The sequence below is a fragment of the Carassius carassius genome, chromosome 31 (assembly GCF_963082965.1).
Source record: "Carassius carassius chromosome 31, fCarCar2.1, whole genome shotgun sequence".
NCBI classification, from domain to species: Eukaryota; Metazoa; Chordata; class Actinopteri; order Cypriniformes; family Cyprinidae; genus Carassius; species Carassius carassius.
The window spans coordinates 10,374,768-10,402,065 of record NC_081785.1 but is presented as its reverse complement, the minus strand read 5'-3'; the positions used below and the strand labels follow the sequence as shown (position 1 = coordinate 10,402,065).

Here is a 27,298-nt window from a genome sequence, read left to right as displayed (position 1 = left end):
TTTTTTTTGCATGAATTTGGAGTGATGCGTTGTTACATAAAGCTTTAATGATTCATTAAAGTTGATGTGCATCATTTTTAAGCCAATATCAGCACAAGAAGAAACTGTGCCATCCCAAACTCACATCATTAGCTCAATCGTTAAGTGCATTTATATGCACATTAAAAGTTTGCTTTCAGTTGGACTAAAACTAAAAATGTCATATAAACAGTTCAGTCAGACTACTCTTAAAGTACTAGTCTGGTTTTGTTAAGTCAGACTTACAGAGCTAGATAATATAATTGTAGCTCAACATTGTGCAGCATGTATAAAAGCTAACTGGGCTACAATTGTCTTCCGCTTTGTGTGTCTGCTCCAAAAGCTGATCTCTGATGTGTATTTAATCCATCAAATTTTATATTAAGAATGTAGCTTAACTATGCAAAAACCCACTAGTTACTGAACATGGGGTGGTGCTAGCGCAGTGGATAAGACACATGTCTTTGGTGTGAGAGACCCGGGTTCGAATCCACTGTGAGACACCAATGTGTCCCTGAGCAAGACACTTAACCCCTAGTTGCTCCAGAGGTGTGCGACCTCTGACATATGTGGCAATTGTAAGTCGCTTTGGATAAAAGCGTCAGCTAAGTGAATAAATGAACATGTAAACATACTAAAGGCATTGTTTTTTTTAACTGCATTAAAAAAAGAAGTAATATTACACACCTTGGAGGATTTCCTTCTGCTCCTGCGTGTCCAGACAACAACTAGCTTGTCCGGTTGCCTAAAAAAAAAAGAACACAAGAGAAAAAAAAAATCCAACAATCAGCGTTAATTAAGTATTTAACAAGCACATAATCTAAAAGAAACACTACCAGAGCTTCAGATTTCAGTTCTGCTGTGAACAAGCTACAGTAAATTTGAGTCTAAATCACTTGTGGCCCAACAGAGAACAAGATCAGATGAGAAAGGCGAGAGAAAGATGCTGACAAGCCTTCTCAAGAAAGAGCTCAAAGTCAATCAATTCATACCCATCTCACAGCCTAACCCAGCAGCAAACAAACTCACTGCTTTTCAGAGGTACAGTTCAACATTCACAATACACACTCACGGACAATCAACAGGTTTAAAGATAAACAAACTGTTAGAATAGAAAAAGAAAAAGGTTTCAGCACATCGGAGCACGGCTGAGAGAGAGAACACACACACACAGGAACCAGGACTCACAATCTTGAATTGGATTAGCAGCAGTAAGAGGCTTGACCGCAATCTGACAGGTGTGCGTTTATGCATGTGTGCTGTCGGTCTCTCATTTTCAAAAACATTACTGTCCTCGTCTAAACCATTCCAAACTTGATAGAGCAGACAGAAGGCTGAACTATGGCCATCTAAGGCATCTCCTGCCGAGTGTCTGGATTAAAGATAACTCTATGGATCAGTTTCCCAGGAACAGCGAAACGTCAGCGCTCCCCCAAAAGGATTTTCTGTGGGGAATCATCAAGCATTTCAAACCATGTCTAGACTTAAAAAGTGAGCATCACAGAAACCATGCACAGATGCTCCATTGTGTCTCTATATTTCTAGAACACATTCCCTCCTGCCCTACAGCATCAAGCTGTGTTTGACATGGAGCATTGAAAACAATCTGTTTTCAGGCATCTCTCACTCTGAAATAGCAAAACTCTTTCTCTTTATCCTCTCTATTTCCATTCCTACTTGGACGTGTGTGTTTCCTCTAGGCTAGTTGACATGCACTGCTGCAATCTCTTTTCACATGATCTTATCGAAGTTTTACAAAATGGCTTTATGTTTCCTCATGGATGGGTCACAGTGATTTTTGAAAGAACTTATTCGGCAAGGATGCATAAATAAAATATTTCCATTTCAAATAATTGCTGTTCTTTTGAATACTTCCTATACACCAAAGAGTCATGAAAAACATGTACGGTTACATAATATGTATCAATGTATCATTATGTATTAATGAATTAAAATGAATTTATTAGAATAATACACAAGTAAAAAATTAAAAACATAATAATTTGACATAAAACATGACACTAATAAGGTATAAAAAGTTTTTAAAAGCCACAGGAAATCAATTCTTGTAATGAGAAAATTAATTTCTGTCATTGATCAGAAGACGCTGCTACATTTTTGACTTGACAAAAAAAAAAACAGAGAGAAGAACAACTGTAAGCACAGAACTCCCTAGATATACACACTCTTAACTTATTGAACAAAACAATATCTAAAATATGCAGGTAGTCAGCATATGTCAAAGAACCAGAGACTTGCTCTGTTTCTAAGCCAATGCCAGCGCAGACACACAATCACTGAATCCTATCTGAACACCTAAACACAAGCAGTACATGTACAACAGAACTACATCAGAGTATCGTTATTGTTTCAATCTGTTTCCTGCTGCACTCCCACCAACATTCAGCCAGAAACAGAAAGAACAACACCTAGGAACTCATTTCGTGGTTCATTTCTTATATTTCATATGTAGACTCTGGGCTCCCTAGGGTACAGTTAATTTTTCAGACCCATTACCACACAGATCCTTAAAGTCGGTCAGTTGTTTTAGCTTGAATGTGTGGCTACAGGTCATGCAGCTGTAGATACATTACGATTTACTTTGCTTGCTAAAGCCAGAGAGTCTTTTGACTGCACTTTCAAGGTCCATCTTAACTACCGTTCTCTACAAAGACCCTACTATTAATTTTTTCATGATGGCAGGTGTTTGATTTTATAATCCTGTTAACATCTGAAGTGTGAGCAATGAGGCCGAGACTGTCAAACCCTGCTCTGAGAATTTAAGTCTTCATATTTGTTCACAACTTTTATTACAACAAGAACCGTATAAGACTTCCAAACATAGCATGCAATGCTCTTAAAAGAAATGAGTCAACAGTGAACTGAATGTATCAAGTGTTTAGCAGCACTCGTTAGTCCTAATTTACAGATTGCACAACTGTAGAGGTCTAAATGTTTGACTAAGAATGTTTATTACTTATAATGATTGAGTGAATTTAAGCGGCCCGATGAACAAATCAATCAAATCTTTACTAAGGCCTTGTGTTTCTGGCTAAATTAAGTAGGGATGCACCGGTTGACCGGCCATAAATCGGAACCGGACGTTTTTTGCTTAAAATACGCGATCGGACGGTTTTTGGTCTTTTTTCGGTAGGTTTTTCCGGAAATGCACCCGCGTGCACAGACTACATTGTAATCATTCGCTATCATGTCATTTGTGTGGACGCATTTCGAAATCTGTGCGCAGGACACGGGCAACCGATCAGCACTGGAAGTGCAGGGCTACACGTCTGAGGCACAAATAAGAGCCCCTTTCCTGCGCTCACTGATGCTGCGCAAGCGTACTGTACCTGTTTGCGCCCTGCACAATCGGAGACAGTGAAGGGATGTTCGGCTCAACTTCTCACGTGTTGGATGAGAAACGAAACAGACTAAACTGTGACAAAACTGAAAGTAGAACCTACATACACGTTTGAAAAGTCAGAAGTAAACGTCAGTTCTGTATAGGATGATTATTTTTATTTTACCTTAAAATTACATCGACTTAATTTGATTTAAAAATCACCTGCTGTAGCACACTGGAAAAAAGTGTTTCATTCATCCAATAAAAAAAATTTGGGTAAAAAAAAAAAAAAAAAAAGGGTAATAAATCACATCTATATTTTTTTTATCTTGAGTTATTTTTCATTGGCTCAAGAAAAAAAATATAGATGTGAATCATTACCCTTTTTTTTTTTATTGGACAAATGAAACAATTTGCATCTTTGTTTTATTCGCACCAACATTATTTGATTTTAAAATTTTGGAATAATTTATTTATATAGCATACTTTTATTTAGTCTCACTGGTAAAGACCTTTTTTATTTAAAACCAAATTTAAAAACTGGATTGTAGAACTATGCAGTTATTGCCTTTAATTTCACATGGTTACATTTAATCTTTTCATTTAAGGCCAGCTCCTACAGTCTGTGACCTTACTGCCTCTGTTCCTCTGTCCACAGGGAAAGGGAGGGTGAGGAAGTGATGATACGCCACAAGAGGAGAAGTGGAGTGGACAGACTGAACCACATCCTGACTTAGAACGGATGGACAAAAATATTATTACAATTCAGATTTTCACAACCATCTCAAGGCTATGAACAGCTCCATCAATACAAAGGAAAGAAGACTTGTGACGAATGCACACAGTGATGCTGTCAATCACAAAATCCCCCTCTGATTTGATCTCTGACATCTGAATCAAAGAGAGCAAGACAAAGAGAGTGCAGCTAATGGAACAGAGTGATATGAAGATGAACACACTAAAAAGCCTGTAACGGGAGATCAGGAACACACATACGGCTAAGAGAGAGAGATGGCAGATGAGAAGGTTATTGATTCGTATTGATTATTTTTTAGAATAAAGAGAGAGTAAACATGTCTTAAATTGTCTTTAGTACACAAGTAAAAAAATCTAATACTAAATTGAAAGCTTTTGCAATGTCTGACTGATTATCATGAAATTCACTGTACTCCTATAAGAAACAGTTCAAACAAGAAATGCCCTTCAAAACAGAGAATTGTAACTATGGCTTATTGACTTCATTGCAGGATGTCCAAGCATTTTCAAAGTCAACTTCATTTCTTCAAGGTAATTTCAGATAAATTTTTTTTTTACTTAAAGGTACAATTTGTAAGATATTTGCAGTAAAATATCCAGAAACCACTAGGCTAGTGTTATATATTTTGTCCAGCTGATTACTAACAATGTCTCTAATGTTTTCAACTACTTGTAAATCATGAGAAAATTCACATTCTAAACAGTGACATGAGGCAGTGCAGTCGCCTGTCAATGACGTTAGTTAGCCTTTGTTACCGCCTTTACTGACATAGAAACCACATGACAACAGTGACGTGAACAAATGCGGAAGTAGCTTCACGACAAACTTTAACTAGAAAGAGATGCCGATCTTGCTTGTGTTTTACTCGACCGGTGAGTTGTTTTGATCTTTACAGAAAACGTATGCTATTATAACGATCAACAAGATAAGTATTATGGGGAAAACACGGCAAACGCAGGGGATCGCGTCTCTAGACCCACACAAGGATGCATCTGATCCATAGTCTGATCACGTCTTTGCATTGACTTTGTATGTAATCTGCTCGCGCAAATCGTTGAACTCATGTTAAATCCATGATTTATCTTTCCGTCTGATTGATGGCTGTCAGTGGTTGGGTAGAAGTAGGGATGTTAACCGATGACAGTTTAACCGGTGGTTGACTGTATCAACGTTAACCGGTCAAAGTTGTCGGTAGTCGGTTTAAAAAAAAAAGTGATATCTAAATTAGGCTATTATAGACAGTGGACTATACGCTACTACAGTTAGCCATCTCATTCCTCATCTTTTTGTGTTAAGTGAACAAATTATCCCTCACACTCAATTTTTCATAACTCGCCTGTTTGTACTTAATAAACCAATAAAAACATTTGGCGCGAGGTCACAGCGTTTGGGTTCGCGCGCTCACAAGGTTTGCGAAAAGTAAAGGCAACAGGCTAAAACACTCGAAGTTAGAGCCAGGGCAGACGACAGGATGAAGCGTGCAAAGAAAAGTAGTGTGTGGGACCATTTCACCAAAAAGAATGAGACAGATGTAAGTTGCAACTTGTGTGATACAGTGCTTAAATATAGTAGCAGCACATCATCTATGATGTATCACCTGAAAACACGACACCCGCAAGCCTCTTTGGGTGAGAAAGGTAGCCAAAGCCAACCTACCGAGTCATCTATGCTAGCAGGTAGGAAATGTGACAAACAGCGCTCAGAGACTATTACCCAAAAGATATGCGGAATGGTTGAAAAAGACATGCTGCCCCTTGACTTTGTAAGCGGTGAGGGCTTTCTAGAGCTTAGACAAACGCCTTTATTTTCAAAGCGATCACCTTGTACCCAAACCATTTAAAACTAAGGAGCTATTTGTCCTACGATTACATACAACAAGCTCTTCGGCGCCGCGTTTGCGGGACTCATGTTTCGCGCTGTAGGGGATTTTAAAAAAGTGACGTGAGTGGCAGTGTGTGTGTGTGTGTGTGCGGGAGGCAGAGCGGCAGAGAGATGCGACAGAGTTGCGAAATTGCAGGCGCGGCTCGAAATGGCTGTTATTTCAAATAGCGTACCATATTTTAAACTAATCGGTTAACCGGTTTCAACCGGCTAATGAGGCTCGGTGGTCGGTCAAGAAATTTTTTAGTTTTCGCCATCCCTAGGCGACAACAAATCCCATCATTCCATGCTCCTTCTTAGCGTCATCAAACCACGCGATTGTTATTGTTTAGGTAGTGCGCCCTCTAGTGGCAGGTCCTACAACCTGTACCTTTAAAGTCGGCATGAAATGAAAAATCAACCTATTTTCTTAATGCATCATATTTATCTTATTGTGAACTATTCATCATGTAATTCAGATTTTTTTTATTTTTACTTTTTTAACGGTAATTCCGCCGTTTTCTTACAATCGACTGCAAGTTTATATTCAGATCTGCCTCCCACACCTCTAAATCCAATTCAACAACCAATGGATTGAGTTCCCACCCTACATTTTCATTTGGACGTACATCACAATACAGATGTACATCACAACTAGGGCTGTCACTTTTTATTCGATATTCAAATATGCATTCGAACATGACGTGAAATATCCATAATCGAACTATAAATAAAATATCCGGTTTTTAAAATGCCATGTGTAGCCCATTTTTTACAGTCTATGATTAGACCGTTTTTTTTTTTTAATTCTTTACCATCTTATCCAGTAGAGGGCACTCTAGACGTATTGTAGCGTAGGCCCATGACCAAATCAAGCGAATAATAGCTAGTAGCCAGACACGTCTGTGCGCTCCGAACGTGTGTTCTATGTTTAAGTTGTCACGTTATTATTTGTGCCTGTTCTGAATCGTTTTTTTTTTTCTTTTTTCATATAGCCTAATGTTGTGGGATATGCATAGTGCCACTTCATATAAGTAGATATTCTAAGTTGATAACTTGCTGTTTCAAACACTAAGTAATAAAAATTATAATCCAGATAGTCCTGTTTATGACTCACTGTTAATACATTTGTGATTGAATCCCCATTAGGATACGGTGTTTTCATTTTATTTTTATTTTTTTTAAGGTCCCGGGGGGGGGGGGGGGGGGGGGGGCCTTAAAAAAATCATCAATACCTTGCATGATATTCGATATCTGTTCAAATTAGATTTTTCTCAAAAGTTACAGCCCTAATCACAACTTCCGTTTCATCATGACTTTAAAACAATAAAATAATAATCTATTATTAAAATTCTTTGTTTCAGCCCAACAGATATTTATTCATATCTTTCCCAACTTGCAACAAATTATTTTGCAGGTCCATCTGCTGCCTTCTAGTTTTTTTTTAGTTTTTTTTATTTCAGAAACATTTTACCTCCGATTTAGGCTATTTGTCAGATCGTTGACACAGATACAGACACACACACACACACACACACACACTCACTCACTTCCTTCACCACTATATCGTAATGGAAATATTCCTTCAAGTTTACGAGTCAGTTATAAAACATGTTTTATTGAAGTCATTATGAAAAACGGCAATCAGTGATGCAGTCATCCAATGAGCATGAACACACAAACAGAGAGAAAAAGAGAAAAACAGAGAAGGTCGATTGGTACCCTTATAAGGAAATAAACCTAAAATGTGCCTACACTCAATAAACTAGTATAAGAAATATTCTATAAACAGATTGATTATTATCATTACTAGATGCTTTTTATATTAAGTTTGCTTTCACACTTGGTTAAATTACCTGTTCTGAACTAGAGTTCAATTGCTCCCCCCCGCACTGTCCCTGCTGGTTTGTGTTCATGTTTTTTGCTCTGAACCAGGGTACGTTTGCATCATCAGAGTGAAAGCTGTATATCCAAGTTAATGGAGCATGCAGAAAACAGCAAAATGAATATAACCGAAACGAACCAAACTCTGATGTCAAACGAATCCATGTGCGCACCAAAATTGCGAAAGCCCCCTTAAAAATGTACATTTCTAAACAATTCTGGTGACCCGATTGTTCCTTTACTTTTGGGCCTTTATTTTTGTAATGCCGCTGAAGATGATTCAATAATGTTGAATTTGCGTGCCACACAAGTATTGATTTCTCTTTCTAGACTTGCGTTTGAACTGACAAAATAACACAAAATAAAATTTCAACATGTCTTTGTGACTATCCTTGCAAACATCTATTCAGCAGCAGTCTATTCCTGCTGTCTGTGTTTTTAATATTAAACGACAAAAGACAAGGAAATCACTCACTTCTCTTGACTGAATAGATTTTTGTAACTTCAACAAGGATTGGTCTTTAATTTATACAGTGAAATATGCAGTTATTTTACATTTGTTTACTTTTAAGTTTCTGTACCTGAAACACCTGTAAAAAAAACAGTTTATTTTTTATCTTTGCTCTATTGTATTTATTTGTGCTGTTGCATTTAGTTTGATTATTTGTTATTTTTTTTTATTTTTTTTTATTTAACCATAGTCTTTTTTTTCCCTGGACATAGCACATACCGAACCGTGACCCTAAAACCGATAATAAAAAATAATAATAATAAGGACTCAGATAAACCATATATTACCATAGTCGCGTGTTTATTAGTCACACTTAGGGATATGCCGGTATCAAATTTTCCTGTTGCGGTTAATTGATAATGCTTTTATCACGGTATACGGTATTATCACGGTATTGAAATTTTGTTTTAAAAAGTGGTCATAATACAGTATAACAGGTTAAATAACTTTTTTTTTCTTATAACAAAAATAACTAAGCATTTAAAACAATAAAGCAATACAGAAAAATATATAAAAGTTAAATGTTTTACACATTAATGTTCAAAAGAACTATAAAAACCAATAGGTATCACTTTACAGTAAGACCTCATTAGTTAACCTTAGTTAATGCATTAACATTCAAGGCAAGGCAAGTTTATTTATAGCACATTTCGTACACAATGGTAATTCAAAAAGTAAAAAAAAAAAAAAAGTCATGACGAAAAATAATCACAAAAATAAAACAAGCAATTTAAGAACTTGAAAATGAAAATGATTTAAAAATTGACTTAAAATGAACTTAAGACAGTTTAAAAATAGAAAATTATTTTACATAAAATACACTGCAATACATAAAATATAGTGTAATCAGTTCGGACATCGCATAGTGCTCATTCAATAAATGCACAGCTAAACAATGAACAATAGCTACATTTGATATAGATGTTATTAATCTTTGTTAAAAAATCTTAAAAGTCTTAGTTCATGTTAGCTAATTAAATAACACAGTTGCAACTTTCAATTTTAACAATGTGTTATTAAATATTGGAATTAGAGCCCGACCGATATGGATTTTTGGGGGCCGATGCCGATGCCGATATTAACTCGAAAAGAGCCGATTTATAAGCCGATATTTTGATTTTAAAATTAATCTGGATATTAGACCCATTTCTTATAAACTGCACTTACACAACATTCAATAGCAAAATATCTGCCTGTTCTATGTATGTGGGCTGTATAAACCATTTTCCAGAATGGACTATGTTAAAAAAAAAAAGCCTTAGACTACAGTCTCAATGACTAAACAATTGCACATCAAAAGTATATATTTTTTAATGATCAAAAAACAGTCTGGTTTTAAACATTTAACACTTTTACTTTCTTCCAGTTGAAGCTGGTTTTAACAGTCTGTGTGTTTACTGTAAATAAATTATAATACTAAAGTTAAAGTATTTGCAGAAGTAGTCCCACACTTTGCTGCTACAGCATTCACCTTTTTCAGCCATCTGTAGGCAGAAAGAGAGACGGAGAAAGAATAAGCATGTGTATTAATAATATCACCATGTATCATTACTCATGTCATCATTAGAATTATAATAATAATAAACTGGGATCTCCTACATAGGCAAAAATGAGAAATATATATATTTTTTTTTATTTGTCAAGCAATAGGTATTACCTACTTATATTTAACAATATTATTTAAACATTTTCCTGTTATGTCTGTAAAGCTGCTTTGAAACAATATGTAAAAAAAAAAAAAAAAGCGCTTGTTCAGCTCACATTTATTTACATGTCCCCTCTGGTTTAATCATTTCTGACGCACCTACTGTAGTTACTGTAACTACACTATATTTGCTCTCACAGACACATTCACAACAGACCCGTATATCTTCTCCTCTTCTCTTTGTGCAGTCTGAATCAAAACATCGTCTTGCCTACTATTACCGGAAGATTACGGAATCAATTCGAAGTTGAATGGTTAAAGTTAGTGTCATGAACACACCGCTGTCAATTTTGAGAAGAACCACCTTCAAACAAGTTAATAGCAAGCATTTAAGGGGCCTGCTAAAAAGGAAGCTATTAGCGTTAGAGTAACGTAACCAGCCTGAATTCACCAAATTGTTCTCTGGACCCGAGGGTAGCCTCTTCTTCCTTGCTTCTCTCTTAATTCTCATCAGCAGGACTAGCGCTATCGCTCGCTTCTTACAACGGGACAGATACATGTTTGCTGCTGACCGAAAGGAGGAGGAACAGACTATGAAAGAGCTCCCGCTAAACGTTTTTAAAACTCCGCCTATGCCATAGATTCTCATGCTTCACTCATGTTATGAGTGTTGCATAGTGTGCCCACCAGAGGGAGCTCTGCAGCTCTAAATATTCTGTAACATCACTTACAGCTGCTAATGCATTGCTATATTAGATTAGCCACAAAGCTAATACCATGTTTATCAGTGGAAGAGCGCGAACGTTAATAGGAGGTCAAACTATAACGTTAGCGTTTAACTTATTCTTATTTTATTGCGGTGTGTTTCCCACATAATTACCGCGTAATTGGGCCTTTCACACAGTACGCGGTATGCACGGCGCTTGCCGGTTCAGCGTTGCCCTTCAGATACAACGCGATTTGCGCTGTGCTATGGCGTAGGCGGGGTTTTAAAAACGTTTAGCGGGAGCTCTTTCATAGTCTGTTCCTCCTCCTTTCGGTCAGCAGCAAACGTGTATCTGTCCCGTTGTAAGAAGCGAGCGATAGCGCTAGTCCTGCTGATGAGAATTAAGAGAGAAGCAAGGAAGAAGAGGCTACCCTCAGGTCCAGAGAACAATTTGGTGAATTCAGGCTGGTTACGTTACTCTAACGCTAATAGCTTCCTTTTTAGCAGGCCCCTTAAATGCTTGCTATTAACTTGTTTGAAGGTGGTTCTTCTCAAAATTGACAGCGGTGTGTTCATGACACTAACGTTAACCATTCAACTTCGAATTGATTCCGTAATCTTCCGGTAATAGTAGGCAAGACGATGTTTTGATTCAGACTGCACAAAGAGAAGAGGAGAAGATATACGGGTCTGTTGTGAATGTGTCTGTGAGAGCAAATATAGTGTAGTTACAGTAACTACAGTAGGTGCGTCAGAAATGATTAAACCAGAGGGGACATGTAAATAAATGTGAGCTGAACAAGCGCTTTTTTTTTTTTTTTACATATTGTTTCAAAGCAGCTTTACAGACATAACAGGAAAATGTTGAAATAATATTGTTAAATATAAGTAGGTAATACCTATTGCTTGACAAATAAAAAAATATATATATATTTTTCATTTTTGCCTATGTAGGAGATCCCAGTTTATTATTATTATAATTCTAATGATGACATGAGTAATGATACATGGTGATATTATTAATACACATGCTTATTCTTTCTCCGTCTCTCTTTCTGCCTACAGATGGCTGAAAAAGGTGAATGCTGTAGCAGCAAAGTGTGGGACTACTTCTGCAAATACTTTAACTTTAGTATTATAATTTATTTACAGTAAACACACAGACTGTTAAAACCAGCTTCAACTGGAAGAAAGTAAAAGTGTTAAATGTTTAAAACCAGACTGTTTTTTGATCATTAAAAAATATATACTTTTGATGTGCAATTGTTTAGTCATTGAGACTGTAATCTAAGGCTTTTTTTTTAACATAGTCCATTCTGGAAAATGGTTTATACAGCCCACATACATAGAACAGGCAGATATTTTGCTATTGAATGTTGTGTAAATGCAGTTTATAGGAAATGGGTCTAATATCCAGATTATTTTTAAAATCAAAATATCGGCTTATAAATCGGCTCTTTTCGAGTTAATATCGGCATCGGCCCCCAAAAATCCATATCGGTCGGGCTCTAATATATATAAGCTAAATGTTTTAATTTCATTTTCATTTCAGTTCATTCTTGGTTTAAAAAATATCTTCAGGTTCCATATGCAGAGTGAAATGGGAACGGTCCAGCATTTAGCAATAATTAGTATTAACTAATATTTTTCAAACTACCAACACTTTGCATTTTTGAATTATACCTTATGTGTGACCAAAAATTAAGTATTATTTGTTTCAGCTGTTTGATCGCGCTGGTGCCTCGTGCACATATTCACTGGAAACAGCAGTCGTTTACCAGACATTCAGCGTTAGCAGCGGTCAACTTACTCCACATATTGTTAATTATGATTTTCTTCCATCAATATTTTTTCTTCCCCTCTCTCTCTCTCTCTCTCTCTCTCTCAGCATTAGCTCAATGAAATACTTCTTCCTTCCATTAGAATGAATGTTTTCCTGCCTTGCTAAATGTTGGGCTCATGATCAATAAGTTGTATTCGCCTCAATCTGATTTAGTAAAGTCAAACCGCAGACAGTGAAGCGGCATCACTGAGCGCGAGTCCCGCACGCTGTGAGGCGGGAACAGAGTATTCCGCTTGGTCTTAAAGCCTTCCCCAAACACCCACGATCACAAATAACAATGATTTTCGTAAAAGAATGATTAATTATTAATTGATGATTTGTTATTATCATTATGGTATTGTGAAAATAATAATATGGGCTGCGAGAAAATTATGAATACAAAGAGTAGTGCTGCTGAGTGCAGGCATGTTTCAGCCCAGTAACACACAGTTCCTCAGAGCCAAAAATTCAGTTCAGCTGGAGGGGGCTGGGTTTTGGGGGGTAGTTATGTGTGACTTGTGGGGGTCGAGATAAAGGTGTGAATTGCTCTTTCATATGGACAGTGTCTTATGAGGCTTTCACTTGCTGAGCTGGTTTATATAGGACTGTTGTTTTGGTTATAGACTAAAAAATGGTCTGCTCCCACGTAAGATTTTTCTAGTTCTAGTCGTTTGTTTGTTATATTCAACTAATCAGAGGTTTATATTAAATATACATAATCAAACCTTAATATATTCAGCGCTCAAGCACATGCATTAAGTTTGCAACAAAGCACAAGCAGAAGTAGCCTAATAATTGTGGAAAATGAGACATTTTAATTATTTATTAATAAACAAATGTTTTCTTGTCGGATGCAGGATGACATTCACAGTGCTGGCTCTCTCCGACGAGAGAAATGCAACATTCACAGATTACACAATTAGTTTTCGTTTAAAAAATATTTCACGCTTTCTGTAGATATATTTTTAATGTATGTGAGACACCACGATATTATGTTAATTAAAAAATTATAAATTCATTATCAGGAAAAAATTTAAGTGATGAGACGGCGCCTCCCTGTCATTAATGCACATTAATATATTTTGCACAAACACTTGAATATGAGCGTCGTGGTTTTCACTCGCTTCAAGAGCGCTCCATCACGAGTACAATTCATGCCAACAGCCCATAATATAACTGCATATTCAGCAAGAATTCATGTTAAACATATTTAGTTATAGCTTGATCATAAGGTTACAATGACTCCAAGAGTCGAGCGGGATGTTAAGAGTTTGTCTGTTTATTTTACTGATTATTTTCGGGTTAAAGCATGATTTAAACAGATTCACACGCAATCGCTTTCGCAATAATGCGTTCAAACAAATGTAATCTTACAGTGCTACTACATTATCAGCATGCTATCTGATTTTGAAATCTTGAAGAAGTTAATCGATCTGTTTAGATAAAATAACTGACAAAGATGTACTGTTATTTTCATCACAAACAAAATTTTCACAGCAGAAAGCAGCAATTAAAGATGTAATGCTTACAATGTTATTAGTTTGGCATGTGATATAGGGAAAAAAGTTTAAACCAAATAGCTTAAGCCACTTTGAAACACTCCTGTAATTTTTGTTTTATTATTATTATTATTTTATATGCTAAGTTATGAACATAACATTTCAAACATACTGAAATACTTTATTCACGGAGTGAAGGCGGAGCGTGTTTCTGGTATCAGTGCGCGCGGAGGGGAAGTTGTTGCTGCTCACAGACTCTGCTGCGAGTGAGAGAGATGTTTCACCCGACGAAATGAAGACGACCGCAGGAACACAAGCACAGCACATCCGCCAAAAATCAACCTGCAGCAATGCTCGTTGATCGACTCGCCAAGCTTTACTTTTGTAGGTCGCATGGCATAATATGATCATGCAGTCAATACAGATATTTAATAAAAACATTAAAACAAGCAGGGCTGTAAAATAAAACAATAAAAAACGCACGCCAGGTCTACATCAGACACAAGTGGAGCGATCCAACAGAAGACAACAGAACACAGTGATGGATACACTAAGGCCTAAAAAAAAAAATTTGTTTGGTTCCGGTTTCCGACCGACCCTGTCAATTTATGTGCGACCCAAATTTATTTTATGAGACTGGGGAAGAACGGTCTTTCACACATCGTTAATTAAATTACAGTTTCCTTTAAATGCTGTTTTACACTTAAGTAATCCGTTAAAAACCATTAAGTATTGCATCAAAACCCTTTAACTGTCAATTCCTAAAGTGAGCTATAACTTAAGGTTTGGAAATCGTAACATTAAGAGAAACACGGGGGGAGGGGGGAGTAAACAATATATCGCGGAACAGAGAGGGCACTGACAACATGCTGACAGACAGGACATTAACATTACCAGCTTACTTTTAATATGAAACAAAGTCTCATTTGGTTATTTCACCTTTCAAATGTGGTCATTTTTTAAAGAAATGTAAACAATAAATACCGTTTTGTGGCTCTTGAATGTGTCGAACAGATCGCTGTAAGTTAGATCATCAGTTAAAACTAACTGATCGTCTCTTGCTTCTAGTTAATTTATAGCATCAAAATCAAATAAACCACATAAATGAACATAACAAAGAATGTTTGACTACAAAAAGATGTCTGTACACTCCGTTTTTCAAGTTCAAATCCTCCATGTTAATCTACTATGAGATCGCCTGTCAAACTCCCGCGAAGGCTTTTTGTGTGTGTGTGTGCGTTTTGCGTGTCTATGGCAACAACAGACTTTAAACGGGAATACAGAATCACTGTCGTAAAAGTACCGGTACACACATTTAAAATCAGCGCGTGTGTGTGTTTGTGTGTGTGTGTGTAAAACTGCCACTGGAGAAAAAATAAATAAATAAATAAAAAAATAAATCCCTACCGACCAATGACCTCAACTGACAACCAACCGGAACCAAACTTTTTTTTTTTTAGGCCTAAAAATGATCCCCATCAGTGAACTGATGCTCGTTCTGTTTATGACAAAATGTTCTGACACTGTGTTCAGATGATTTGACACTATAGTGTGATGTCATCAAGTTTAGAACACTTTTCACTGTTGGGCACAGATGACAACTCTCGCGTCCGGTGTAGACACAGACAGTGACTGCTCTATTTACAAATAAGTTCTACAGACGGTTTCAACAGCAACAACATAAACAAACGTTACTGCACATGCGCGCTTTTGTGGACCTAACTTAACTTCCGGGTAGACTTCCAAATAGAATCAATAACAACAGCCAAGTCCCTCTAGAGTAGATATTTTTTTGATAACAAACAAAATATGTTTGCCTTAATGAAAATGTAAATTCATTATTTGCCAGCAGGAGATGTTTTAAAGCACAGACATAAATCGCGAGAAATAGAGGTTTCCCCAGTAACAGCTGTAAACAAAGCAGAGCTGGTACGCTCACACGCTGTTTTATCAGGCATATAACATGCAAGTCTTCCTTCAGAAATACAGCGATATAAAAACACCTCTGCCTCGTTTTGATATTTAAACATATAAATGTAAGGAATTATTATTATTAAACGTGCAGTACTTAACATTACTCATATTTATTCAACGAAGCCTTTTTGAAAATCGATCAGTTTTAAAATTGTGGCGAGTCTCCAAAAATAAATAAATGTATGGGAAACACATCCCGCAGCACAACCACCTGAGCCCAACTTCAGTCTACTCATCACCTTGACTTTAACTGCGTTTGTAGAAGGCACTGCACCCAGACCGATATACACAACACAGACCGGAAGTTAACTTAGGTCCAGGCGCGTGCGCCCGATGAAACAGTCTATAAGAAAAAAAAAAAAAAAAGACTAAAAACTAACCCAGCGGCATAACGAGATGGGAATATAAACTAGAAAATATATTAACAGGTCCTCCGTCCATGACACTGACTCACAGCTGAGCTGCCAGTTTTAATGGGCTAGTATTAAATAAATAAATAAATAAAAATAAAGGTTTTTCCAGCATTAAGGTAATAACATTACTGTTTTTTTTTTATCATCTTGCAGTTATAAATTTAACTGCTAAATGAATGATAAAGAACTATATTAAAACTTGTTTTGTAAAATTTCTTCGTCATTTGAATATTGATTTAAAAATCAGTTTAAATCATAAATCAGATTTTTTTTCTAAAATAAAAAAAAATCTGGGATTTTTATTTTAGGCCATATGCTATTGCCCTACTTTAAAATCACTTAAGTTGTCAATTACTAAAGCTCTTACATCGTGTGAATTTTGTTGATTATAATTAGAGAACTTGAGTTCAATCATGAGGACGTTTTATTAATCCGTCCATTCTTTAGAGTTTCAAAGATTTAATCGTGCAAGTTTAATTTTATTCGTTTCTTGTTTCAGGCAAATTAGGCCTAAATAATGGGAACAAAATTATACAGTGCTTCACGTTTAAACATGCAACAATTTCTTAATCAGTTTATTAGATTATCAAACAACACAAACGAGGTACTCCATTTGTAGGAAAAATATAATGTAAAAAAAAAAAAAACAATTCCAAAAATAAAGCTGTTAAAACTTTATTTGAGAATTTTTGAGCTCCTATGGGCACAGCACTAAAAGCCTTTTCTGCAGATAACCAAATTACAAGCAATAGTAGAAAATAAATATTATATAACAAAGACACAAATTAAATAAACTGTGCTTTTCAGTTTTTTTAGGTAGATCTCAAATACATTTTCAGTAATAATTTTCATGTAATAATCAAAATAACACTGCATAGTCTTCAGTGTATAAATTAAATATAAATTAATTCTTATAAAAGTTGTTCAGTCAAAATCATTGAAAGATATTTTTCTTTGACAGAAGTTTTCTGTTAGTCTGCTTTTACTTTAAGAATGCAAGCACAGATCCAATATACTAATACACATTTTCTTTCTTAACTGTTTACGTTAAGACACAGAACTAATTGACAGTGTTTACTAGGATATTCGCCAAGCCGCACATTGATGTAATATGGTCTGTATTTGTCCATCAATGCACAAAAAAGCAGAAGAAAGCTCAATAAGGTATTAGGACGCTGTCGATGTGGCTGTCTGCATACGCTCTTGATGTCTGCGCATGCCACTGTGCGCTGAAAACATCTCACAAGCTCTCGACAATTCCCTCAACTATCCAAAGCTTCTTATTATCCCAACACGTGAATTTGAATGAGAATGCATGCATTGGTAGGGCTGAAACGATTCCTCGAGTAACTCGAGTAACTCGATTACAAAAAATGATCGAGGCAAACTCCTCTGCCTCGAAGCCAGAATTTGCCAAATTTTGAATGAATTAATCAAAAATAGGTCATTGCACTTACATCAAATCACGATATGGACTAATATCTGTAAATATTAAGCCGGACAGTCTATTTAAATATAAATCCTGCATGTTCTGTGTGTCTCTGTTAATGAATGGAGCAGAAGCGCGACTTCCTTTATCACACACACTGAAGCGCGCGTGACGCTCGCGGTGAATTCAGCATCTGTCATCTCACTAAATAAGGACGTGAACACATGAACAACATCTCCAGAACTGCTCTGACAGTCACTTCATGAGCATTTGACCATTTGATTTAAGTAAAACTAGCGTCACATCACATACACAGAACTGTAAAGGTACGTCAACCCGTCAAAATAAAAGTCCGGTGTCCTGACATTTTATCCTACCCGTCAGATTTTCCTACCCGGGTTTACTGCGCATGCGCACATCAATATCGCGTCAATATAATTAAGCAAAAACACATTTTATCCGATTACTCGATTAATCGATGGAATTTTTGGGAGAATACTCGATTACTAAAATATTCGATACCTACAGCCCTAATTGCCGGTAATACATAGACGGACATTAGTGAAAATGTGGACAGTGTTAAAATAAGGTGCCTATTTATACTACAGATATCATCATTTTACGTGTAGCATCGATACATCGTATCGTTACACCCCTAATGCTCAGTATTGTTTTGTATTCGCTCTAATAAAGTAAGACATAATCTAAGCTCAGTTTAGCACTCTGGATCACATGTGAGCTGTACAGGTCTGTTAAGAGGAATCAAAAGAATCACATCAGGCTAGGGACGTAACAATAACCGTTACATCGATTCAAATATGTGACAATTCAAATTGGTTAAGATGACAAACAAATCGCGATACAAATGGAGTAGGAGTTTATTTGAATGTATCTCTGTTATATACATATACAAATTATTGTCTAATTTAGATTAAAAACTATTCATCATGCTGCATGTATGCTGCATTTTCGTTTGGATCAAATCCAGTGGCTGTCTCTAGTTTTACATGGAATGAGCACAGACAAAGCCTTAGTTTGTTCATACAAAGAGATTTCTTTTACTTGTGTAACTTAGTTTTGTTATATTTCAATTTCACAAACAAACTTGCAGCAATAGCCTAATAAAATGACATCTTTTCATTTACTGTATAATAGAGCTGCAACTAACGATTATTTTTTCTGTCGACTAATCTAACGATTATTTCTATTACAATAAATAATTAATCTAATGTTCATTTTTTTGATTAGCTAATGAATCCTTTGGATAACTTTACAAAAAAATATAAGTACAACTTCTAATATAATATTTCAACCTTTATTCATTTTCAACCAATCCCTACATCAGGTCAGGTCGGAAAGTGCAAAAGGGTGCAACGGATCTACTTAAACATGCACCTCTAGTCTCGTTCCTCTGCTGACAGGTTTTAAAACTATTTCACACTCTAAACTGCATTCCCTCTCTTCAATCATTTCCTCCTTTCTCAACCTCTCCAGAAAAAAGATGGGAATGAAAAAGGTGTGGATGTCTAAAGGTCTTGAGTTTGATGTTTATCTACCTATCTTTCAATTAATATTTTTAAGTTGAAATTGAAAATATGGAGTCCGCTGTAAGTTACTGTGTAATTCTTGTAGTCATCATACCAGACTCAGTGTCAATATGTCTCTTGGTCAAATATAACACCAATAAAGATGAGATTCTTGACAGTACTGAAATATATAATGCTAGGCTTAATGCTAAGAGAAATACCACATGAAGCATGCTGGGATTTTAAAGGTCTGAGTTTAGTTCTGGTTGCTGTAGCACTTTGAAGGATTTCCCTTCCTCATTCCAGTCGGACTGACCCGTGGCACCAGGCCTGAAAGCATAAGCAGCTGATTGCCTCCGCCAATCGCCTAAAGCAGCTACACATTACTGCTGCAATAATAGACAGCAGGGGTTTCTTTTGATACCAAGGACCCCTTCCAAAGGAACCCCATGTTTTTCATATATAAAGACCCATTTATACTTGATATAAAAGTGTTTCCAAAAGTATTCAAATATTATTGCAAATTATAAAATAGTACCTTGTCTACACACTTTTAAAGTCTTATTTATATAAATACTTTCACAATCATTTACAAAACAAACCAAAGGTTCAAATCATTATTTCAAAGCTTTACATAGGAAACATTGACTTTACAATCCTAAAGAAACATAAAGGAGAAACTCACATAAAACAAATGAAAATTGGGTGTAAATCTATGTATACTGCAGGGAAGTGGAGGTGAACTAAAAAAAGATATTTATAAAAGAGGTCTCTTATGCTCAACAACTTATTTTTGATAAATAAAAATACAGCAAAAACAGTACAGTAAAACTGTAAAATATCATTATAATTTAACATTTCTTATATTAAATGTAATTAAGTCCTAGCCTGGGACAGCAAAGCTGAATTTTCAGGAGCCATTCCTCCAGTCAATCATTTGTAAGAGGCTGATATGGTGCTCAAAAAACATTTCTTATTATTATCATCATTGCTGAAAACATTTTTTTGTGGATAGTATAAATATTCTTTAAAATACACAGAATATCATTTGTTTGATATAGATATCTATTGTGATGATATAGATATCATTATAAATGTGTTTACTGTCATTTTAATAAAAGTATTTTATTAAAGTATTTTTTATGACTCTAAACTTTTTAACAGTAGTGTGTATTTTGTACAATGTTTTTCCCCTTGCAATTTTTGAATTTCTACAGCAATTCTCCTGAGAAAGTAAACAATACTGTTAAATTAAAATTCTATTCTTCTATACATATTCTGCATCTTACTGCAGCAATTCTCCACTGTAATTAAACACCACCGTGGCCATGCTATAGACGGTTTCAACGGTAACAACATAAACAAATGTTACTGCGCATGCGCGCTTTTGCGGACCTAACTTAACTTCCAGTAGACTTTCAAATAGAATCAATAACAACAGCCAAATCCCTCTGGAGTAGATATTTTTTGATAACAAACAAAATATGTTTGCTGCGTGGATCAGGAGGACTTAATGAAAATGCAAATTCATTATTTGCCAGCAGGAGATGTTTTAAAGCACAGACATAAATCGCGAGAAATAGAGGTTTCCCCAGTAACAGCTGTAAACAAAGCAGAGCTGGTACGCTCACACGCTGCTTTATCAAGCATTTAACATGCAAGTCTTCCTTCAGAAATACAGCGATATATAAACACCTGTGCCTCGTTTATATATCTAAACATATAAATGTACGGAATTATTATTATTAAACGTGCAGTACGTAACGTTATGTTTATTCAACGAAGCCTTTTTGAAAATCGATCAGTTTTAAAATTGTGGCGAGTCTCCAAAAATAAATAAATGTATGGGAAACACATCCCACAGCACAACCACCTGAGCCCAACTTCAGTCTACTCATCACCTTGACTTTAACTGCGTTTGTAGACGGCACCGCTAGGCAGACCGATATACACAACACAGACCGGAAGTTACCTTAGGTCCAGGCGTGTGCGCCCGATGAAACCGTCTATAGATGCGTGGGAATCGGCAGGATTACACAACAGCACTTTACACCAGAGACACTGAAAGATTCATCTAATAAACATTTGATGTTGCCGAGGGACAAGAGAACCGCAAAGGCCAACATTCTAGAAGGCACTGAATCAACAGCCGGGGATACCTAAGGAGGCCGTAGTGTGTCCCGTATCCTAGCAGCATGCTTCCAAGACACTGCCCAAGGTGTTGGCTGGGGCCTGACTGGACGCTGACCCTGCAGTATGTGTCTGGCAGAGCTGTTGTGCTCAGCTTATCTGGCTACAGATAAATAATACCACTGGACATTCTCAGGATATCAACAATCTAATAACATATGCACACACATACACAACTCTGGGGAAGTTAAAGATTGAAATACTAGAACCCATCTTTCAGCCTGATGAATCAGAGCCAAATCTCCTACATGAACCAACTCCATCCACTATATTTTCAACTCACTATAATCATAGTATCCATATAGGATCAGAACCAGTGGAGGCGTTATGCTATGTTTAATCTTCTAAAATGATTTTATCTTCAAATTTCTTCATTCATTTGCTGACTCACGCCTCCTTTCATTCCTCCCATGAACACATTTTCCTTCTGCCCTACATTTCAGAACAAATGCTTGTGGTTTTTCTGCATAAAAAGTGGAGAAATTGAGTTTTACTCAAGCTTAGGGAGCTGTTTCCACTTGAAACCAAATGTGGTAAACTTTCCATCAGAACAATGGCACACTGGACAGACGAACGACAAAGCACAGAGATCACGTAGCCGACACACACACGCAAGTAGCTGAGGCACTAATGTCTCCCTGGCACAAACGCCTTAGAGCTTCTTGTCAGTAAGTGAATAATGCTCTTTCATCAATGCCAGCTCCGCTCTGACTCTGCATTGGTCCACACATCACCATGTAGACAACAGTCTGTGCATCCAAAACACACATAGATAGGGAGAGATAGAATGCTTTCTGGTCTTAAAACCTGATTAAGAAATATTGTTTTTCCACAGAAAGGCATTTAGTTCACAGCAGTGCCCTTAGCAACCCACATTAGTGCATTTCTACCATACCATTATCTGAAACATTCACATCTGAAACACCTCAGGAGTGTGTTTGTCAAACCCGTGAGTAAAACACTCAATTAGACGCATGCCTCCAGGGCCCAGAAACAATCCACACTTGAGCTGGGTAAATATGAGTTATGTTTCCCGTTTGGAGAACTAAATGTGTTGCCAATCACCATGACTGCAGAACTACACTCTTTTCGGAAATCTACAAGAAACTCAGAAAAATCCCACACTCCTAAGGCAACATTGTCAAAGAAAACTTGAGAAATTGCTGGGTACTTGACCCCAAATACAGCATAATCCACAACCTGACCTTAACCTCTGAGGAACATTCCACTGTGAACATACTTTGCAGCAAGGATGCAACCAAATATTCAAGACTGGGACCGAATGTAAAATGTTAAACTTGTGATGAAAAGGAAGTAGCCACAGATATATTCTTTGGAATTGTGATGTACATCCCAATTTAACAGACTATTAAAAATGAAAAAAAAAAAAGAAAGTAGCTGTTCTTTCCATCGGTTGTTGATTGGATGGAGGCAGACCTAAATGCAAGCTTGCAGTCAATTATACAAAAAGTGTGGTTTTATGTGGACAACATTATTGGAGCAAATCACCAGAGAAAAGTCTGTTCTTTCTCTGGAAGAATGAATTATGACATTTAGATTTTTAGAAGGCACCCACAGATCCACAGCAACTATAAAAGGTATCCACAGAAGGATTAATTTTTTACCCCAAACATTAAAAGATGTGAGCATAAAAGGTGAAAGCACCTCATGACCCACATTATATTATGTGCTGTAGTCTAGATTCTAGAACAACAGGTTTATTAAATTACTGCACAAAATGTAATTGGAAAAAATATGGACCTTAAGAAGAAAAAAAAATGTACACGTAAACATGATAAATGTTGATGATTATGCTTTAAATTTATGGACAACGAAGTGTGTATGTAAAATACAAAGAAACAGAACTCTGCCTTGTATCTAGTTAATTGTAAATAATAAGATATATGTATGTTTAACATTGCACTACATCAAATTGGAGTTACTTCCTATCTGCTGAAACATGGGAAGGAGACTTCAGGATTCATTGCAGCAAATCTCATACAACTCATGGTGCATGATTCCTAAACAGAGAGAAGAGAAAATAAACAAGATGGAAAAGTAATGTTGCAAATTGCCAGCCTCTCCCTACACACAGGGACGCCCAGGGGAATGGATAAATCATCGCCGTTAGATACATCACGGGCCAACACAGCATTCCAGAAGCCGGTGCTCGCGCTCGCTCACACACACACACACACACACAAACACACACACAGACACACAAGCTGGGCTGGAAATGAGTAGCGGCACGCGCAAGACATGCAAGCAGTGACAACTCACCATTTCTTTGTGCATTCCACCATGAGTTCCTGGTAGGAGGCGACGAACTGGAATTTGGAAGCATGTTTCCCAACACGCTGCAGTCTCTTCCACACCGAAGCCATGGTTTTTTCCTCTTTAAAGAATTGACAGTTTGTTTAAAATACTGTCGTGTTCTGATGCCACCCCCTCACAAATCCTTTCCTTGGAAAAGTTCTCAAAGGTATCTTTCCAAAATCGGCTTTTGTGCATTCATTGATGTTTAAGGGGTTTAAAATCAGGTAGAGGAACGGAAAAAACACGTAGATCCCTTGCCATCAAAACATTAGTGTGGATGATCGCAGATCTGCATGATGGCATGAAATGTTAAATCCAACGGGGTGATTGACAGCTCTCACAGAGCTCATTCTGTACAGTAAATCCCTTAAAATACACATAAGCAGCGCATGGTAATCCAATATTCCTCATTTCCATGTGTCATTAAACCTACAGAGACAAAGAGAGAGGCGGTTAGACCTTGGTGATAAAGGTTGTTGCACCAAAAGATTTCCATTAACTCATTTATTTTTAATTTTCAGATTTCTGCATTTAGTGTCTGTCAGTTTCAACTAATTTTACCAAACCCCATTCTTAATTAAAGCACTAATTCATACCAGTATCAAAAAATTCCTATCAGTAATCTGTGCAAGGCAATGGAAAGTGATGGTATCAGGAAACAGAGATTTGGCTGACTTTGTTTATTTGTGCAACCAAATTTCATAGTCAGCCAGATTAGATCTTGTAGACCAGTTACAAATATTCTGAAGACCTGGAAACTTTGATACTGTATATCAAAAATTATTGGTGCATTTTATTTTGCACATGGTAGAATGCAGTTTCTATATACATAACTTATTTAAATCAAAAGTTTTATATTTACCCATTTTTGATTCGATTATGCCACTCACAATGCTTCATTGGATTGTAATTATTTCCTTATTAAAGCCTTTAAGTACACAGTTTTGTACCTTTTTTATGTTCTCATTCATCTAGTAGGTAGCTGGATTTGTTACTGCTTTTTAATGAAACTTTTTTGATCCCTATGGGAACAATTATTGTGAGAACCAAGGAAAGTGGGCATTCTAGTGAAAGGATGATATAATTTTGCCTAATAACAATGTTTTTATAAAAAAAAATTGTCAATTGCATTGTGTGTGTTTAATAAAAACAAAACGCTAAAAAGAGAGTCCAATCAGGAATTACATTGCAGTCAGGGCTAAGCAAGACACCTATTACCCTTCATTATTTTGACAGTTGTGCAAATATTTAGTACAACAGCACTTTCTCTCGTGTTATTCTTATTCAGTAAATATCAAGCAGACTGACAATCAGTTTGTTTCCAGTCTTTCTTTTTTCCATTCTGTCAGACTTTACACAGCTGACGTTAAAAGTACAAAAGTTGTCCTGGACTGTCTACAAATAACTCATCCATTTCTTTTAATTTAGCTCACAACTGTTGCTGTTCAAACATTCACGAGATGATAGTTTTATATTCATGCAGGCTTGTAAAAACAACTCATATCCTCATGCACACACAACAAACTGATGAACTGTCAGTGCTGTCAAACTGACTACAGAGACTCAAGATAGATGTTCTCATGTTACTAGTAAAAGATCTTCTTTAAAGTCACAGTGTTTTTATAAATACGTAGCTTTAGAGACCATTACAACAATCGATAATGAAACCCCTGCAATTGCAGAGACCATTTCACAAACATCACTACATTACATTAAAATCCTGGTCGCATTCCCGCACTCACCGCGTGAATAATGCAGCAGCAGCAGCAGCAGCAGCAGTACCGGTTGAACGCGCCCGTTGCGGCGGGAGGCGCGTGGCTGCATTCAGCCCTCTAGCGAGCTAAAGAGCCGCTCTGGGTGGATATTCCCATAGAGCTCCGCTAGCAGCCTAGGCTAACCTTAGCCAGGCAGGCTATCTCAGGGAAAAGAGCGGCAGCGAAACAGAAATCCCTTGGATACTTGGACGTATACCGGTAACAGCCAAACAAAGGAGCTTGAAGCCGAGAAGCAGTGGTGGTTTTCCCAGTCGAAAGGAGGAAATTCCAGCGCTGTTTTCGTATACACACACAAACTCAACGAATCAAGACTCCATCATTTTCCTCACCAATCCCACATTCAGTCAAACATCTGTGCCGAGTCTCCGAGAAACGCCCCCACGCGTCTCTCATTGGCTGGGGGCCGTAAATATTTACATATTCATGACATTTCTTAACGCTTTTGTTGCCAGTAAGCGCTCCTATTGGTCAAGAGAGACATCTATCAGAGCTCTTTAACCCGCCTGTGTGAGCAAGCAAACTGAGTTGAGTAGGAACACAAGTAATGTAAACCTCTTCTATGTGTTAAAAGGTATAAAGTGTATTAAATATGAGTGTAATGAAAATATGAGGCAATTCAGTTATCTGGAATATTTATTATCATTGTAGGGTTTGTGACTCTGTGAATAAATAAAAATGCTGGAACAAAACAAAAAACTGTTTGTGAAAGAGATATTTTTAAACAATATATTTGTTACTTAATGTAATGTAATATTTAGTGTTATTTTAAAACAATCAGATCAGTAATCCAGAAAAAAAAAATTCCAGAAAAAAACTGGAAAAATTAAGTGAGAGAAACATGGAGAAATTTGTGCAAGAGACAGTCTGATTCCACTGCCAAATGGCAAAAAGTTAAAGTACTTATTTTTCTGTCTGAAGAGGAACCAGATTAGAACTTTAAGTTTTTATTTTTTTATTTTAAATTTTAAAGTAACGTTCTGTGTTTTTACATTCATTATATTCTTTGAATGTATTTGTTCATCAGAAGCTTTTTGATGCCAGCACATCAGTCCTTATTGTTACAGAGAGACACACCATGTGTCAAAAAATGCTTTGAAGCAGCCAACATTCTTGGAAAGACACATATGTCTGTGAGTGGAGGGAAGGGCTCACACGGATTCTTTCTGCCAGTTCTCCAGATCCTTATCGAGTGCCTGCGACGGGTTTCCTCCCTGATGAGCGGGTGTGTGTATGTGTATCTGAAGATGTGAAGATGTGGGCGTGCAGGGTAGAGGAGGTTGTGATCTCTACTCAAAAGCAGTCACAGTGTCTACAGAGAGTTATAACATCATGTCTGCAGTGTCACAGTGCCAAAAGCTCTTAGAAAGACACCCAATCAAACACCTTTGCCATGTGTCAGACAGAGACTCAAGAAGTCTATAGATCAGATCCTTCTTTTTACAGGCTGCCAACACTTCAGGACATGTGCTAGGCAACATTAAACCTGTCAGGCTTCTGCTTTATAAGCTCAGGAGCTGCCAACACCATTTTGGAAAAAATTAGATTTTAAAGAAGCTCCTCTGTGATGTAGGAAAATTTATAATTTTTTCCTTTGATAAAACAGGCATTTTAAGTGACTTGACATGACATT

General features: G+C 36.7%; 1 protein-coding gene across 1 annotated transcript in view; it reads right to left on the bottom strand.

Annotated features, from left to right (window-relative positions):
• The window catches only part of LOC132111516 (EH domain-binding protein 1-like), a 126,187-nt gene extending 100,144 nt beyond the window's left edge, over positions 1-26,043 (bottom strand). The window contains exons 1-3 of the mRNA XM_059518889.1: positions 25,636-26,043; positions 23,858-24,322; positions 706-763 (exon numbers count right to left, since the gene is read on the bottom strand). Of these exons, the coding sequence (XP_059374872.1) occupies positions 706-763; positions 23,858-23,961 (162 nt within the window). The 5' untranslated portion in view covers positions 23,962-24,322; positions 25,636-26,043. The remainder of the gene's footprint in view (positions 1-705; positions 764-23,857; positions 24,323-25,635) is intronic.
• Positions 26,044-27,298: the final 1,255 nt, after the last annotated feature.